This window comes from Pteronotus mesoamericanus, unplaced genomic scaffold (assembly GCF_021234165.1).
Source record: "Pteronotus mesoamericanus isolate MK-2021 breed Mesoamerican mustached bat unplaced genomic scaffold, CSHL_Meso_final contig_94, whole genome shotgun sequence".
In the NCBI taxonomy this organism is placed as follows: Eukaryota; Metazoa; Chordata; class Mammalia; order Chiroptera; family Mormoopidae; genus Pteronotus; species Pteronotus mesoamericanus.
Window position 1 is genome coordinate 7,615,396 of NW_026555285.1, and position 19,835 is coordinate 7,635,230.

The following is a 19,835-nucleotide window of genomic DNA, read 5'->3' on the forward strand; positions in this document are numbered from 1 at the left end:
CTATTTTGTTCCATTGATCTATGTGTCTATTCTTATGCCAGTACCAGACTGTCTTGATTACAATGACTTTGTAAAATAGTTTAATATTAGGTATTGCAGTCCCTCCAACTTTGTGCTTATTTCTCAGGACGGCTGAAGCTATCTGGGGTCTTCTTTGGTTCCATAGAAATTTTTTTTAAGTATTTGTTCTAGATCTGTGAAATATGCCATTGTTATATTAATAGGAATTGCATTGAATCTATAGATTGCTTTAGGTAGCACGGATATTTTAATGAGATTAATTCTTTCAATCCATAAACACAGTATATGCTTCCATTTATTTGTATCTTCCTAAATTTCTTTCTTCAGTGTTCTATAGTTTTCCAAGTAAAGGTCTTTTAGAACCTTGGTTAAGTTTATTCCAAGGTACTTTATTTGTCTTGTTGCTACAGTAAATGGGATTTTTCTCTTAGTTTCTCTTTCTGATAATTCATTCTTGATATACAAGAATGTCATCAATCTCTGAATACTGACTTGGTATCCTGTTACTTATTACAGTAGTTTTCTGGTGGAGTCTATAGGGTTTTCTATGTACTCTATTATGTCAACTGCTAATAATGACAGTTTTATTTTCTTCTTTCCAATCTGGATGCTTTCTTTTTCTTTTGTTTGTCTAAATGCTGTGGCAAGAACTTCCAGGACTATGATGAATACGAGTGGTGAAAGTGGGCACCCTTGTCTTGTTCCTGATCTTAAGAGAAACAGTTTTTGCCCACTGAGTATGATGTTAGCAGCAGGTTTCTCATATATGGCCTTTATTATGTTGAGGTATGCTCCCTCTGTTCCCACTTTGCTGAGTGTTTTTATCATAAATGGATGCTGAATTTTATCAAATGCTTTTTCAGCATCTCTTGATATGATCATGAGATTTTTCTTTCATTTTGTTTATGAGAAGTATTACGTTTATTGATTTGCTAATGTTATACCATCCTTGCATCTCTGGGATAAATCCTATTAGATCATGGTATATGATCTATTTAATGTATTGCTGGATCTGGTTTGCCAATATTTTGTTGAGGATTTTAGCATCTATGTTCATCAGAGATACTGTCCTGTAATTTTCTTTCTTCAATGTGCCTTTACCTGGTTTTGGAATTAGGACAATACAGGCATCATACAAAGAGTTTGGGAATCTTACATCTTCTTGGATTTTTGGGAATAGTTTGAGAAGGATAGGTGTTAGTTCTTTTTTGAATGTTTGGTAGAATTTGCCTATGAAGCCATCTAGTCCAGAGCTTTTTTGTGCTAGGAGTGTTCTGATTACTGCTTCAAATTTGCTAGTTTTTATCAGTCTATTCAGGCTTTTTCCCTCTTCTTGATTCAGTTCTGGGAGATTGTTTCCGGAAATTTGTCCATTTCACCTACGGTGTCCAGTTTCGTGGGATATAGTTGTTCATAATTTCTTACAATCTTTTGCATTTCTGTGGTATCAGTTGTTGCTTCTCCTCTTTCATTTCTGATTTTATTTGGGTCCTCTTTTTTTCTCGATTAGTCTGGTTAAAGGCTTGTTGATTTTGCTTATCTTTTCAAAGAACCAGCTTTTGTCCCTATGTCATTTAATTCTGCTTTGATCTTGACTATTTCCTTCCTCCTACTCACTCTGGGCTTTGTTTATTGTTGTTCCTCTAGCTCTTTTGGATGTAGGGTTAGGTGGTTTATTTGAGATTTTTCTCTCTTCTTTAGGTAGGACTTATTGCTATGAACTTCCCTCCTAGAGCTGCCTTTGCTGTGTCCCATAGATTTTGTGTTGTTGTTTGTTTATTTTCATTTGTTTCCAGACACTTTTTGATTTCTTTCTTGATCTAATTGTTAACCCATTCATTATTTAATAAGATGTTATTCAGTCTCCATGTATTTGAATATCTTTGAGTTTTTTCCTTGAGGTTAGTTTCTGGTTTCAAGCCATTGTGATCTGAGAAGATGCCTGATATGATTTCAATTTTCTTGAATTTTTTAAGGCTCATGTTGTTTCCTACCATGTGATCTATCTTTGAAAATCATCCATGTACATTTGAAAAGAATGTATACTTTGCTTCTTTGAGGTGAAATGTTCTCCAAATATCAATTAAGTCCATTTGATCTAGAGTGCTGTTCAATGTCACAATATCCTTGTTGATTCTTTGGAATATTTGTCTATCCATTGTTGACAGTGGGGTGTTAAAATCCCCTATAGTGACTGTATTCCTGTCAATCTCCTTCTTAAAGTCCTCCAAGATTTGCCTTATGTATTCAGTGCTCCTATGTTGGGTGCATATATGTTTACAAGGGTTATATCCTCCTGTTGGACAATTGCCTTAAGTATCATGTAGTTACCTTCTTTGTCTCTTGTTATGGCCTTTGTTTTGAAGTCTATTTTGTTTGATATAAGTATTCTGTCCCAGTTTGTCTTTCAAGTCCATTTGCTTGGAATATTTTTTTACATCTCTTCACTTTCAGCCCATGTAGATCTTTTGTTTTAAGGCGGGTCTTTCGTAGACAGCATATATGTGGATTGTGTTTATATTTGTATTCTCTATGCATAAAGTATATATGAGGAGGCAAAAGATGGTTTACAGTTGTTTATATGGAAAAAAACATATACAAGAATAATAATACAAGAATAAACTCTATGTTTTGCACTCATAACTGTTTTGTAAACCAACTTTTGCCTACGCCTGTATATAAACAACAGAACTCAAAATCATTTTCCTTCTAAAATTAGCATTAAATATTGTAGTGTCATGTATCTTACGAAGGATACATATATAAAATGAACCAAGTTATACAAAAGTCGTTAGTTAATTTGCTCAGTCAATAGCTTGAAATACAAAAGTCCCTCCAGACAACCAGAGAAGGACTATATCATTGTATAGTCTTATGAGAAGAAATACATTTACCATAAACTATAAACTTTTATTATGTACAATAATCTATTTGATTTATAGAGCCACAGAAGGATGATTTTAATTAACGTTATTGCCATGAATTTCCCTTAACCATAAACAATAGAAGTTCAATTTAAAAAAATTCAAGGAAAAGGACAAATTCACACAAAGGAAAATAAAAGCCTCAAAAGAAGATCAATTACTCAGTTTTTTCTCCCAGGAAAAACATTAGGAGTAATTAGACATTAGCTGAGTCAATAACATACATTAATACTTTAAAAAGCAAGCAAAGGATACTGGTTCAAATCAGCAGATTAAATAATATAAGTCTTTCGCTTTCCAAAGTGAACTTGAAATGAGAAAACAGTTATTTTAAACAATAAAAACCCATAATAAGCTTAGGAAACAAGAAATGGGACAAGTGGCAAACTAGAAAGTTTAGAGAAATCCTGGAAAATTAAAAACAGATAAGAATGCACATACAGAAGTCACAGCAGTCCCAATCACCAGAGGAAAAAAAGATACACTTCTCAGAAATTAAGGAAAAACAAATAGAAAGAGTCAACAAATAGAAAAAATAGTACCAGAGTAATTAGTTAAACTAGAACAGCAGAAATAGGCTATTCCTAATTCCATCAATACAGATCATAAGGAGCTTGCCTCATGCTGCTTTAGCCCCCTGGTTAAAATGGAGAATCATATGCTTGTGGTGCATCTTATTGCAGGTGGCAGGTCCCAAAAGAATCAGAGTACCAACAGATCAGATTTCAGAACTCAGAAGACTGGATAGGGGGACAGTTACATCAAGTACTCTGCTCCTAGACTCTGGAGGTTCCAAGCCTGCCTCTGGGCTCCTTGCTTTGGAAGACATGGCTACTGACATAGCCCACCTATGTATCCACAGACCACTGTGAATTCTCTCACTCAATTCAACTGTTGAAGCAAGCCTACCAAACTGCTGAGGAAGGACACATGTATTAATCAACTTGGTCCTTATAAACATAAATCAAAACCAGGGATCATCAAACATTTAAACAAACCCTACATCATGGGGGGAAAATACAACCAAGATGAACAATTAGGCCATATGTTGGACCAGCCCATGTCTCGGTACTGGCAGATGTCCACAATCTACACATTGGATACTTGAACCATATTGGGCTCCTTGATATTCTTTTTCTGGAAAAAGAGCAAGCCATTAGGTGATGAAATAGAACAAAAAGATGTCTCAGTAAATAAAATCCCTGAGCCAATTGATCAATTAGAACAAAAGGATGAAATAACTGAGCCCCCAGAAGGGTTTTATGTAGGAAGCAACTGTCACATATAAAGATTCTGTTCCAATTACTGACAAAATCCTCAACTATTGGAAATCATGGACTTATGGTCCAGGACCAGAATAATGACTGACTGTTGAATTCTGAAAACCAGGACTTTGGATTGGCATATACATTCGATAGATGCTTTTATTTCAATTTTTTATTTGTGAGAAATGTATACATTAAATTTTGGTGTAAAATATGATCACTAATAATGTGCAATAAATATGTCTTTCAGGGAAAAAAGATAAACAATTAACAACTGACTTTGAAAGGAGGAGATAAATTAGGAAACAGAAGAGAACCTAAAATGTGAATTAGTGTTTTTAGGGATATTCAAATGAATAATACATCCATAAAAGAATAAGTTGCTATGATAAAGAAACAAGAAAAATTATTGAATATTAAAATAATTACTGAGGTAAAAAATTTAGGGGATTGACTGAATAACCATTTAGACCCTTTCTAAGGGCGAACCTGGTGATCTGGAAAATAACCTGTGGAAATACTCTGGAATATAGAGGAAGATAAAGGAGATAGAAAAGAAGAGATAAAATGTTAAGAAACATAAGGGATAGACTTAAGGGCCAAATATCTTTGTAATAAGAGTTCTAGGAACAGAGAAGAAAGATAATAGAAGAAAACTATGGTATATTTACACAATGGAATATTACTTGGCAATAAAAAAAGAAGAAAATGTTACCCTTTGCAACAGCATGGATAGACCTGGAGAACATTATGCTAAGTGAAATAAGCCAATCAGAGAAAGACAAATACCATATGATTTCACTCATATGTGGAATCCAATGAACAAACTGAACTAACAAGCAAACTAGATAGAGAGCAGGCTGACAGCTCTGGGGTGGAGGACGGGGGGGGGGGGGTAGAGGAATGGAGCAAAAAAAGGACTCATGGACACAGACAACAGCGTGGTGATTGCAGATGGAGTGGGGAGAGGGATAAGGGGGATAAATAGCAATGGAAAAAAAAACAATAAACTATTTTTTTTCCGTTTTTTAAATTTCTGTGCAATTACAGTTGCTCCCATTTCCCCCTCATTACTCTCCCCGGCCCTGCCCACCCCCACTTCCCACATTCAATCCTCCTCTGCCACCCCCCATTGTCTTTGTCCATGGGTCCTTTATACATGTTCCTTGATGACCTTTCCTGTTCTTTTCCCTGTTATCCTTCTCCCCTTTCCCCACTGGTTGTCAGTTTGTTCTTTATTTCTATGTCTCTGGCTCTGTTTTGCTCACTTGTTTGTTTTGTTGATTGGATTCCACTTATAGGTGAGCTCATATGGTATTTGTCTTTCACTGCCTGGCTTATTTCACTTAGCATAATGCTCTCTAGAAAAACAAACTATTAAAAAAAGAAAACCATTAAAGGAAAAAACATAAAGACAAGCAATTTCATATAATTAAGGCTCACTAAGAATTTCTGTGAAATATCAGAACATCAATAATAAAGTGAAAATCCCCCAAATTTTCAGAACCAAACAAACAAAAATCACCAAAACCTAAAACCAAAAGCACAAGCAACAAAAGAAAAATCAAAAGAGGCTATGTACAAAGAAATAAGAACACCAGGATATCTGGCTGAGAGTCTGATAGTACCAAAAGTATCTGGCAGTGAGTATATGAGAAAGGTTATACAAGGGCACTGAAATTCAGCCTGAGCAGAGACATCCGTATTTCTCTATTACTAGCTCCACCAGATTCCAAGGAGACAGCATCAAAAATGATACTTAATAGGGAGGGCAAAAGAAACAAATTATTTAACAAAGGACTTAAAGCTTTTAACATCCATGCATCCCATATGAAAAATTATTCTAGTATTCCAGCAAATGGAAAAAGAAAAAAATGTATGGGAAAAATAAAGATGAAATTTAAGAACAAGAGGATGGTAAAGTATAGAGGAAGCAAATAACATTTTAAAAAAAAATTGATAAAGATATTCTAAGATGTTTCACTGCAAACTGTAAGAATTTTGTGAAGACAAGGCAAAATTTATCAAGAGCCATGTTTCTTAAGTTGAAGCCCAGAAGGAAAGGCACAGGGGGACATGTATCATTTCTCTCTCCTTAAGAAATGGAGGTGCCAGGCTCAGTATACCCACGACAATCTCCTGAACTATTCAACCCTATCTGTGAGCCTCCACAAAGCAGTGAAAATTTTCACATTTTCTTGCTTTCTCATCCTTTGCAATGTTAAATAATGTAGTTCTACAAAACTTGGGAGTCTCTATTTATGCTATAAATATATCTACTAAAGATCACCCTAACAGAAGATAAATGATTTCTTAAATTTTCTCCATTTATTATATGTAAACACATGGAAACACATAAATAATGTTCATTTAAAGAACTATGTCACACAGGCAGCTCAGATAGTTAGAGGACTGTCCCAATACACCAAGGTTGTGTGTTCAATTCCCAGTTCAGGGCACATACAAAAATCAACCGGTGAATGCATAAATAAGTGGAACAACAAATCAATGTTTCGTTCTTTCTCTCTCTCTCCCCGCTTCCGCTCCCGACTCCTTTCTCTATAAAATCAATAAAAAAATTTTTTTTAAATAAAGAACTATGTAACCATTTCCATTCCTATTAACTCTATTTCAAGCTACCACCATTTATTACCTGGACTATTTCAATGCCTTATAATGGGTTTCACAGCTTCTACCCTGGTTCATTCTCGTCAATATTCTATGCAGCAGGCAGAGTGATAATCTAAAATAAAAAATCACATTGCCCCCATACTCAAAACCTTCCATAGACTTTCCATCATACTTAAAAGAAAATTTGCAGTTTTTATCAGAGTCATTAGGCCGTAAGTGATATGGACCCAATTACCACTAACTATTCCCTTTGCATACTTCACTAGAGTTACTCTGGCTGCTAAACTCATTTCTACCTCAGGACTTTTGCAGTGTTTTTATTGCCTAGAAAACTCTTTCTTGAGATATTCACAGGGCCTGTTCCCTCATCTTCTCAGAGGGGCCTTCCCCAACCTACTAATATAGATTGTTCTCTGCTGTTATTCTTTAACCTCTTACTCTCATTTAGTTTTCTTAAAAGCATTCAACACTTATATATTATATATCTTACTTACTCATTTGTCAATTGTCCTCACTAAAAATGTAAGCTCCTGGAAGGCAATGTCTTTGTCTCATCCATTACCACATCCTACTCCACACAATAATGCTTGGTATGCACTAGGTGTTTAATGATTATTTATTGAATGAATGCTAAATATCTACTAATACTTTAGCCAAATAAAACATAAGTAAGAAAACAGAGAATGAACACACGTTCTCTTTAATCAGAGACATGCATTTATAGATCTGGAAAACTTGCATAGTTCTTTTGAACCTGAGTTTAATTATTTGTCAGTATGTTATCCTTTGAAAGTGAGGTTGTTGTTTATAGCTAACTAAGTCTCACAAATTTGTAATGCTTTTGCTAAAATAAGACACTCTCAAATTGCTACAAGTCAAGCAGATCTATCCTAGATCTGCTTTTATTTCCCAGTAGTCAATGGTTATGCTGCATTGCTTCAGTGAATTTTCTCTGCATTGTCTCCAGTGGTTACAAACCATCATTTACCACACTATAGTCTTTAGATGCCTATTATCATTCGTTCTTCACTTCTGTTCAACTCAGCACAGTTACTATAATGCTGGTAGAGAAATGTATTAGCCCTACAGGATTGCAAGGTTGGAATGTGATAATTTTATGTTTAAGATGGCCACTCATATTGGTATAAGGGGGCTAGTTTCAAATTTCAAGATGAAATAAACATCTGGGTAAGCACCATTAGACCACAGGTCATGTCTGTCTGTTCACCAGCCATACCCAGCTCTGGGCACAGGGACTGGTTTATAGTGAATAATCATTAAGTGAGTGAATATTAATTAAACAATGAAAATACCTCAAAGTTGATGTAATACTACTAAAGAAATGTAATAGTAAGAAATAGATGTCAAAACCAGAAAAAAGGTTAGACATAAAAATAATGTAATCAAGAAGCTTAGAAGAATCTAAATCAATAAATGAGACAAATTCTGATGATATAATTAAAGAAGTAAAACTTCTACAAAGTTGGAAAATTCAGGACATGTTTCTGAATTGCTAGCAAATATACTTAAAACAAAAATCAAAATGAGCTTTCTAACAAAAGTTATCATTAACTTACAGAAGTTGAAATCTTCTTTGCAGTTTCTATGATTACTTGTTCTAGAGGTTTCCAGACCTGAAATACGTAGCGACCTAAATAGTAATAAGAATAGAAGCAAACATAACAAACTGTCTATAATCAAAATCAATACCCAAAAGGTGTTCTCCACAGTATTTATTAATTTATTTTATATATATTATTTTGATAACTACTTCAAAATTTACCAGTCATATTTTTTCAAATTTCTAATTTATTGATTTTATCATTATTATAGCTATTCAATTTATCAAGTTCTAGTTCATAATTATAAAGTCAACAAAAGGCCATTGTTACATTTTTATACAATGTTATAGGTCACAAAGACCATCTTATTGCTCTTTCCACAACAAACTGTAGATGAAGTCCTTTAACAGAAAGATACTCAGGAACCTAAAATGATTATTTGTATTGCTTTTCACTGTGGTAATCACTTTGAAAAATACAGAAAACAAATACTGTTTAGAATCTATACAACATACAAGTGATTTTAATGGAGTTAGTTCTAAAGTAAAAACACAATTACGTAGAAAATATTTACCAATATTTTATTACCAATGTTCATTAGCAATTTCTCACTTAAGATGACTAGTCTCCTAAAAATTTATTTTATTTTACTGCTTTTCTTTGTTAGGCATCCTAATAATAAAAATTCGAGTCCTGACAACTAAGAAGCAATAACAAAAGAGGGACTAAATTGTTTTGAGGGCATAGAATAAAATGTTATCTGACTAGTTTACTTTTTGTACCCTAATCAGAATGAGCAACTACTAATACTAATAATGTCTCTTTTTCCAAAGTCTTGGTAGAAAACCAGTCCTGACATGACACTCTGAACTTCAACTTCTAACCATAACCCTATTTGCAAATCAAGATTTCTACTGGGAAAAATCAGCTACATAGATATTTTAGAAAGAGTTACTTGTTTAAATATACTGCTATTCCTGTGCAAACACGTTATAGTGAAGAACAGGATGCTAGACATGAGATATGAAACATCTAATCTAATTAGGAGATAAAAAGCTCTTGAGATCAAGAAGAACATTCAATAAAGTAAAATTACATGAGACTAAAACCCTAACTCATCCAAATCTCTTAACATATAGATGTAAACTTCCATTTTATTCTACGTTAATATAAAATATAGCTTTTAAATCACCTCAAAAGTCCTTTAAAACCACACACCAATCAAGTAGACTCAACGAAAAAAAATTAGTTAATGGCTTCAGGAAGTGACACCTAGAGGTTTACTTTAACCATATGCCAGAACAGCTAGTACCAAAAAAGTTTAAGTGTACTTTCTCCTAAAGTCTGTCTTTCAGTTTTATTTGGCTCTGAAAGAGGTCTGCCTGTTATTTAATATTTCAGTTAATAATATGAATTTGGTAACAGTGTGGTATATACAGAAAAACCAATTCTCATTTTACAAAGACCCTGGCAAAAGTCCACCTTTCTCTAATTTCAAATAAAAATCTGACATCTGAATTTGAAATAACTATGCCCATTCTGCTATAATAATTAATACTAAAATTGTTTTATGGTTATGGGGCAAGTTTATTAGTAATAACATTCCTTGTTAGACATAATATTCTCAGGAAAACTCAATAATCGTTCACTATAGCTTATATAATGAGACAAAAGACCTTAATGGCCCAAAGACCAAGAGGATATGGACCAGTAACCCTCTTGATTTTAAGGTTCTTATTGTTCAGGTGCTTTAAACAATATCTGTCTGAAATTAAATACCACACAAAACAAAACAAAAAATCTTTTTTTGCTCATTTTTCTATTGGATCTTACTATACTCCATATAACCACAATGGAGTGTAGCTTCACCTAAAAAGAAGATTCAATCAACAAGATCAAATCCATGGAACTTAGAGACACAAATGCTAAAATAAAATTAAAAAATGTAAATATAAGATTAAATGTAAAATGTAAGAGGCAATTTAAAACTAAGTTGATGACTACACTGTAATTTGAAGAGATAGCAATTTTTCTTTAAATCTTTGTAACTATTCTTTCTAAAAATCCTAGGTCCTTCCTTGTTTTACTGTCTCGGTTTTAATAAACGTACTCTCAAAATAAAAATAAAAAATAAAAAAATAAAGGAAACCCACATCAATTACATCGTTTCATATTAAAGATTTTTTGTTTAATATATAGTATACTATGGCTCAGACAAAAAAATTGCCAGGAAGATCCACTAGTACTGGGGCTAATTTTCCTAACTTTTGTATCATTACTTTTCTTAACCACAAATTTTATCTAGATTTTGCTACACTGACAAATATTCAGTCAATATAAATGGTGGAGAGAATGGAAATGTACACTGTCTTAAAACCAAAAATCTCAGAATACTGAAAGACTGCTTATGAATCACTATAGGAGCAATTTGGAAATATTTCTTCCATAACATTTATTGATATGTATCTTTTATTTACCTTACCTGCAAATGCAAAAGCTGCAAAACCCAGTCCTACAGCTATCAAGCTTCTCGCCTATGGAAGAAAAAAATGATAGTTACTTACAGTGTTACACACTGGGTTTATAAAGTAAATCACTTTTAATAATGTGAATACTTATGTTAAATAGTTTTCTTCAAGCTCTACTGTGAATGGAACCTAAAAAAATCTGCAGTGTCTATGAGATTGTATCTGCTCTGCACTATATCAGTTAATTTTCAGTGAACTAAAATAATTCTAGATTTTCACTTAATTTTCATATATTTGAATTCATTCTAACCTAGAGCTTTTATATTACCTATTGCTCAAATGTTTTCTGTAGACTATTCTTAATAGTGGGTTTAATATTTTTGTTTTCTATAAATATAAAAGGTACATATTCCTCCTCCATTATACTTGTGATACTCAATGGCATTTGCTATGTGTAAAAATTTAGTATAACATTAGATGCGTATCTAGTATACGTGTCAAACTTCCAAAAACTATTAAAAATGATAAATAATCTCAAAGCTCTTCTATTTCTACCCTTCTAAAACAATGTAAAAATTTTAAAACAAGAATGAAGAATTCAGGATCTAAAGTTAAAAGCTAATTCTAGTAAAAATCTATTTTAAATTGGTATATACTCCATATTATTATATGCTTTTCAGTCTCAGCCCTCCATCTTACAACTTCTGCAATGATGTGAAATGAATCCATTCTGTCCCCTGGTGGGATTATTCTAGCTTAAAAAAAAAAATTCTGCTGGATCCTGTGGCCTTACTTCTCACACCATACTAATCATTTCAGGAAAGTATGTACATCAGAACAGAAAAGGTTTATGTAGCAGAGATCAATGCCCCCTAATACTCATTCTCCCCTTCTTCTTCTACAGGATCAAAAATTCCATTTTAGCCAGCCATGTATTTCCAAGTCTCCCTTAGACTTACGTATGGATACAGAATTAAGGAGAGACACCACAGAAATGTTTTTGTCTGATTAGTGGTACGGAAGGTAAATCCATGAAAGCCAGCAAAGGTTTTATAAAAGCTAGAATAATCTCACTAGGGAACAGAATGGATTAATTTCACATTGTTGCAGGAGTTCTAACATGAAGTGCTGAGACTGAATGAACTGCTAGAACCAAAAAGCCCTCCAGGTATCAGTCTTCAAGTTCCACAAAGGAACACAAGTCTATGCCCCAAATCGTCAAGGGAAGACTCTGTAAGGAGAAACATCAGATCACAAAGGACAAGTATGATGGTGCTCTAACTTTAATATCCAGTAAGGAGGTGAGTATTGACATACAGAAGATGTTCTGTTGAGGTATATCTTTGCCATTTTCTACAGATTCCCTGCTGCTAATATATTCTGAGTTCTCTAGTCTTATCTTCCATTGGTTCATGTTAAGGATCCTCAGTCTAACCATACTATTCAACTGTTTCATGGATGAATTTACTTTCCTTATAAACTTGTTTATTTTTTCATCTGACTAGAAGTATTTCTTTGCCTCTCAGATCTAACCAATTTTTAATTTTTCAGCTTGACTCTGCCACAGAATGGGAGGAGTCACCTGCAATATGTAACAATGAGCATATATCCAAAAGTACATGGAATTCCTCAACATCAATAATAAGATGACAGACAACCAATAAAAAAAAATGGGCAAAGACTAGGTCAGAGACCTTACAGAAAAAATCTAAATGGCTAATAAACATATGAAAACATGTTCACCTTCAAAAGTAACTAGGGATTACCAACAACAAAAACAAAATGGTATAGAATGATTCATATCAGGATAAAAGATCCCTGGCCTTTATGGAACTTATTCTGTCCATGAATGAATCTCAAGCACCAAGCAACAGCCTCTATACTTCCTAGGATTATTGTAAGGATAAAATATAATAATTATGTAAAAGACTTAGCACAGTGGCTTGGCACATGGTAAAAACAACTAGTCATTAATAAGTGGCATAACAAAAGTAAGAATAATGTTTACAACAGAAAGAAAAAAAGAACTACTAAACTTCAAGACAGCATGGATGGAACTCAAGAGCATTATGCTAAATAAAATAAGCCAGGGGGGAAAGACAAATACTATATGATCTCACCTATAAGTGGAACCTAACCAACAATACAAAGATGCAAGGAAAATAAGACCAGCAGCACTGAAAGGAAAAGAAATCAACAGAGACAAGAGGGAAGGGGGGGCGGGGAGGGAAGGGGAAAGTCAAGGAACATATAGCAAGGACTCATGAACCAAAGAAGAGCTGAGGGAGGGAAGGAGGGAGGGGGCAAGGGAAAGTGGTGGCGGGTAGGCAGAGACAAATGTATTTGAAAAAATAAATTAATTAATTAAAAAAAGAATAATGTTTACATTTAAATTTGTCTAAGGAAATTCATAAAGGTGGTTCTTGATGTAGGCCCTAGAAAATGAATTGTCTTCTCTAGATTAAATAATCCAAATTTCCACATGAAAAATGCATATTTAAAAAAATACAGTCTTAAAATGTTGAGTTATCCTAATTTCACATTTTTATAGATTAATAATTATTGCATCATTTTTCCTATTTCAACTATTCAAAATATATGAGACACATAGTTGGCTCTACAATTACAAAGGAATTTTTATTTTAAGGTATTTGTATCAGAAACATTAAATTATGAGGCATTTGCTCACTTTTAATCTAATAATATGTAAGGCTAAATTGTGTTTATCAATAAAAATTCAATTTAAATCAACAAATAAGAATGGAACACTGCTGGTTATTTTCCCTTTGTCCCTCTGGACACATTCTCCACCCTTCTTTGCCTTGTTCTGTACCTCTGCCTCCCCTGGTCTCTAAGGATTACATTACCTAGTCCTCATCTGCCCTCTAGTTTCTGGTTGGGTTTTGCCAATCAGAAGTAGTATGGAACAAAACATCGTACTCAGGTTACCAATCCCAGGGGAGGACTCCAAACATTCTGCCCATTGCATCTTGGTGTCAAAGTTGCGAAAGAAACACAACGTAGTTCGGTACTAGATAGAACAATGCTTTGATCACAGAGAAGAGACAAAGTAAGATCAGCTCCAATTGTGCGCCTGGGTTCCTTACAGCTAGTGGGTGCCCGCAGCAGTGGTCAAAAGGAAACAGGCCCAGGAGCATGCTCTAGTGCTGCAGCAGACCCTACCCACCTCCTCTCTACCCAACTCCACCCCACCCCTGGCGTCTGAAATACTGAAAGCTGGGTGTATGCTTGAGAGCCACTGACTACCCTTAAGCAGAACAAAGCCTACTCACAGGGCCTGAAACAGAGGATGACAGTCTCACAAAGGTGACCAGCAGTCAGTGTGGCGCCCCATCTCTCAGTAAGGAAGCTGGAAGGGAAAGTGGGCAGAGCAGGGACAAAAGTCTGTGCACATGACATTGCCTTTCCCAAAAGGAAGCATCAGCAGGAAAGTAAAAGGTGGAAGGAGAAAGAAATAATGGTACAATTTGTTCCCAGCTATGTTTCCTTTTTGGCCACATCTCCTGTTTATGTGGCTCTTCTTCCATGCCTACAACTCTTGAGTTCTGGAACAAAATTCCTATTCCTTTCCTTGCCCCTCTGCCTGGGTGGGTAACAGTTTCCAATTGTGGCTGGTCCCTGACAGATTCATCCTCCTTTTTGGTTACCTAGGCCCACACCTCGGTAAATAGTCCCCTCGTTAAACTATCTTCAAAAAAGCCATCCATCTATTACCACTGGCCATCACTGATACAAGCATCACACTTTATACTGGTTACTACACTATGTGACTTTTGTACACTATATTATGTACAAGAGATATAGCAGCATGGATCAAGGCAAAGGCTAACATCAAAAGAATCCTGTGTAGGACCTTAAACATAGTAGGCCTCCAACATATATGCTAATCTCCCAAAGATCTTTACTTTTTTTAATCCTTACTATCACATGTATTGCAGTACATTATATAAGAGAGCCCCCCCCCAAAAAAACCCACTAAAATTTATTTATAAAAAATTGTGTAGTTATTCTTACATGTTTAAACTTTAGTCACCTTTAAAGTACTCTCCATTTCATACAATACATCTATCAAGATGTTTCCATTGCTCAAAACGGTTTTTGAGCTCGTCTACTTCACAAAATGTTTTCCTTTAAGGACTTCTTTTCTCCAGGGAAACAAAACAAAAAGTCGCTCTTGGGGAAGATGGGATGAATGGGGATAGGGAGCAGGGGGATCATGCCGTTTTGGTCAAAAACTGCTGAACGCTCAGTGTGGTGAGTGTGGGCAGGTACACTCCTAAATCACCCCTTGTGAAATGGACAAACACAGTGAAAGAATCTTCAAAAAAAATTCACTGAAGCTGAAGGCAGTTTCTCACAACAATGCCAGCTGGTACATGGGTTCCTAGAACACTCACCTAACAGGGGGAGCCTGTACTACAAGGGGCCCGCCTTCCACAAGACTATTCCTGTTTTTTGGGGGGTTTCCCTCATAGTTCAGTGCTCTGTCTCCCTTAGCTTTTCTAGATATCAAGAGCCTTTTAAAAATATGATGAAATCTATAGACGATCACCACAGAACACCACAAGTATATATATGTATATATGTACACACACACACACACACACACACACACACACACACACACACACTCCCTAAAGTCCTTCAGTTGACAAGCCCCAGCATAAGAAACACTAAAATAAATAAGTAAGCAAGCCGGCAAGCTCACTGAAGTCTAGGAGGGTATCTCATACACCTTTGAGCTCCTAGAGCAAGACCTGCTGCATATATTCATTTTCAATTCATTCAAAAATACAAGAAAAATTATGTGGATTCCAGAACTAACCTCTATTTCTAAAGACTAACTTCATAGAAACATAAATACAGAAGGCCTTGCCACCTTTAAAAACAACAAAAAGAAAGCCAAGTTAGGTGGATCACTAGAGCAAAACAGGATGTTCAATAAATGACTAAAAACTATGCAATCAAAATCTTACTTATCTGCACTGAGAAGACAAAGTATAGCAAAGCTAATCAAAAACCCACTTCCTTATTGGAATTAAAATTCTTTATTGAAACAGGGTTAATAACTGATCTACTTCTTTAATTGTATTTTTAATTAACTTGATATTAAAATAGTTTGTATTTTTTAGCATAATTGATAACAAACAAAAATGTATTATTTGGAAACTAAACCCAAGTTGAAATTTTAAAAAAATATGTGTTCTACACTACCAGATTTTGTACTCTGAAATAGCAATAAAGGTCCTCATAAAGTTTTCTATAAAAATACTAAAGATGTTAGATATAAGCAATTAATTTAAAACTTCAACCCTAACTAGTCCAAAATAGGAATATGATGTTACCCAAAAAGAAAAAAATATGTATCTACTACCTTTTATCATTCACTAAAAAGTCATTGGGTTTTTTTTATTTTTTCAGATACAAATTTAGAGAGTTCTGAAACAAGTTCCCCCAATCCTCCACATATATGAATGACCCAAACAGAGAACACAAACCAATTGCAAACATAGAAAATAAGCAGTACAAAACAGTCAATCTGAAACCTGAACAAGTAGTTCACACAGAACTCTTGACCTAACTTTTACTTGAATTTTTAATTTTAAGAAGTATGGTAACATTAAAACATAGTGGAGCTTTTAAATAGTCCAAAGTTCATTTGGCATAACTGTGTTAATAGAGAATTCCATCAACATCTTCTCTATTTTACTTCTATTAAAAAAAATTCACATACGCTTTATCACTATGCTATTTCACATTTATTTAAACTTCAGTATTGTGTCCTTAGGCTAAGAAGATCTATTTTGTTTATTTTATATATGCAACACAGTATTTGATTTGGTGTCAAGCACAAAGATGTACTTCAACTTTTATTTTGAATGTTTTTTAAAGTTTTGAAATTAAATTGCCAGTAACAGAATGACAAAAATGATATTGGAAAGGCTCCTTGGGTGAGTCAGGCACAGTGTTAGTACCACAAGTACAGTAATTTTCTACTAACTAGGCAATAACCAGGTTAAAGGTCTAAAATTGCTCAAGTGACTAGATTGATATCATCGTATATCTGTGAATTGACAGAAAGTAGAGAAATGCTGTGATTACTGTGAAACATTAGAATGTATGCCAAAAATAAAATCAGGCAGGGTGACTTAAGAAGCAGGATATGTGTACACCTTGTACACTGGCCTAAATTACTACTGTCACTAAATTACTACTGTCACAGGTGACATACACACACAAGAGACAGTGAATGGTAAATGTGGATGCCACACAAGGTACTTTTCTTTTCTTTTTTCTTTCTAATATTTACAAGACTGCCTTAGGCAAGTTTTAGTTTTGAAAGATTTTCTTTAAAGATTCAGATGTATATGAGTTAGAAAAACAGCTAACACTTTCTAGGCCTACAGAAGATCTACATAAATTGATACACACACACACACACACACACACACACAATTAGACTAGCACAAACTTAGGACAAGCTGATCCTTCTAGAAATGCTTGCACATATATACCTAAAAAAAAAAATCAATCAGTTACAAATCAGTTAAAAATTTCACCAACAAATTCTTTTATAATTGGTTCAGGTGGGGGTTTAGGAACAAACAGTGGTCTATATAAGAAAAACAGAAAACACTGTATTTACACCAAATCTATAAATTCATTTTTTAACAATCACATTATAGTCACCATGGAAACAAAGATGACATATATGTGCCTAACAAAGTTATGTGATATTGATCGATATTTAAGTTTTTAAAAATGCATGACTTTGTATTTGTCAGGACTGCCAAACAGCATAGTTTTCACTGCATTCCTTTTGACTATATACAATGCATGAATAATTCAGATTAAAATATTACCAGGCATATGCATAACAGCACTACAGCAATCAGCAACGGGTAAATTTTCAGTATCATCCATCAGTTGGTTTCAAAATGGTGAGAGAGTTACCACAGAGAATCCTTTCCCACGACCATTAAGTCTGTTTGCTCTGCTAGGTCCTCCTAGAAAATTCCTACTTACTCATCAAGAAACAGTTTCAAGGTCATCTCTCTGTAAAGCTTTCCCTGCTCATGGTTTACCTATTTCAAATCCATTATAAAATGTGAGCTTCTGGAGGCAGGAACTGTGTTTATCTCTCTGGATTTCCAAAATCTAGCAAAGTACTTGGCACAAAGTATGTTTTTAGAAAGTTTGTGTAATGAAATAAAAATAGTCTTAAAACCTTCCCTACCATCCAGATGCCTCTGTGTACTGTACTGGTGTCTGCTAGTGACTGGAATTACGTTTTGAAATGAGAAAATATAAAGGACAATGATAGTAAAACTTAATTAAGACTCTAATATGTAATCATGCCTCAAAATATCCTGGACAAGGTAAATATATCCAAAAGTCTCATGGAACACAAAGAAAATGATGTTAAGGGCCTTGTGTCAGGTAAACTTTATTATAAAAATGAAACAAAGATAATCCACAGTACAAAAGCATAAAGGAATAGCTGATTTGCTAAACAAACATAAAGAAAAAATAAAGAAACTTACAATAAAAGAGTTAGGTTCTTTATCAAGCAGTCATTTGGAGGTTATATCCTATCTCTTACTGGTTGACTGAGTTCAATAAACACTCAGTGAGTGTCTACATGCCAATTACAATTCTAAGTCCTGGGTACATCCGACAAAATCCCTATCCTTGTGAAGCTGCATTTTAACATGAGACAGAAAACAAACAATATAAGTAAGGAAAATATACAATAGAGAATGGGCTATGGAGAAAAATTAAGCAAGTGAAAGAAGTCCAGTTAGCTTATACACAGCTAGGAGGCTAGTGTGCACAGAGCAGAATGTGAGAAGGGGTAAAAAAGAATAGGAAATGAGGTCAGAAGAGTAACATAGACAGTAAACCATGTCAGGCCTTAGGGGTCAATATAAAGACTTCAGGAGGTTTTTTCTGAATGAAACGAAACATCACTGTTTTGAGTATAGGCTTTACACGATCTTATTTAGAATTCTAAAATGATCCTTTGTTGTCATGTTGAGAATAGACATGTCAAAGGCAAAGTCATGGAGGGGAGTTAGAAATCTGTTAAAATAATCCAAGAAAGAGATAATGGTACAATAGTTTGGACCAAAGTGACTGATTACTGATGGATATAGGAAAAGTGATCAGATTCGGGATATATTTGGATGATAAAGCCAACAAGATCTGTTGAGAGATTAGATTTGAGGTATGAGGGAAAGAGAAAAACTGGTGTTCATTAACAGATGAATGGATAAAGAAAATGTAAAACATAGTGAAGCTCACAAAAGCAGACAGTAGAATGGTGGTTGCCTGGGGCTGGGGATAGGGAAAGTGGGACAATGTTGGTCAAACTTTTTTTAATAACAAAATGTTTTATATTTCAAAGTTGCTAAAAGAGTAGATCTTAAGTGATTTCACCCATGCAAACACACACACACACACACACACACACACACACACACACACACACACAGTAACTGTGAGGTGAAGGATTTGTTAATTAGCTTGACTGTGTTAAATATTTCACAATGTATACATATATATATCAAATCACATGGCACACCTTAAAATACGCAATTTGTCAACTGTACTTCAGTAAGGTTGAGGGAGGGGAGAGAAAAAGATGCCAAGGTTACTGCCTTAATGGAGCTGCCTTTTGCTGAAGAGAAAGACTGTAAGAGGATGGGGCAGGGCAGAAGGGGTGTCATAAGCTCTCTTTTGGACTTCTTTTTCTAAAAACATGCCATTATGAGATAATAAATAAAAGTCCAAGCACAACATTATTTTAAAAAAAAGGTCTCATCTATTAGCAAAAAGAAGAATGAGCAGGTTGTTTCCAAAAACATTCTTTATCTTACAGTGACTCAATTCTCAAGGGTTAATCACAAGCAAATCACTTTCTGCTGAACGCAGTGTTTTATG

The 19,835-nt window shown here is 34.4% G+C and overlaps 1 protein-coding gene across 1 annotated transcript in view; it reads right to left on the reverse strand.

Annotated features, from left to right (window-relative positions):
• The window catches only part of DNAJC15 (DnaJ heat shock protein family (Hsp40) member C15), an 86,642-nt gene that overhangs the window by 52,711 nt on the left and 14,096 nt on the right, over positions 1 to 19,835 (reverse strand). Inside the window, exons 2-3 of the mRNA XM_054586377.1 lie at positions 10,886 to 10,937; positions 8,419 to 8,492 (exon numbers count right to left, since the gene is read on the reverse strand). Of these exons, the coding sequence (XP_054442352.1) occupies positions 8,419 to 8,492; positions 10,886 to 10,937 (126 nt within the window). The remainder of the gene's footprint in view (positions 1 to 8,418; positions 8,493 to 10,885; positions 10,938 to 19,835) is intronic.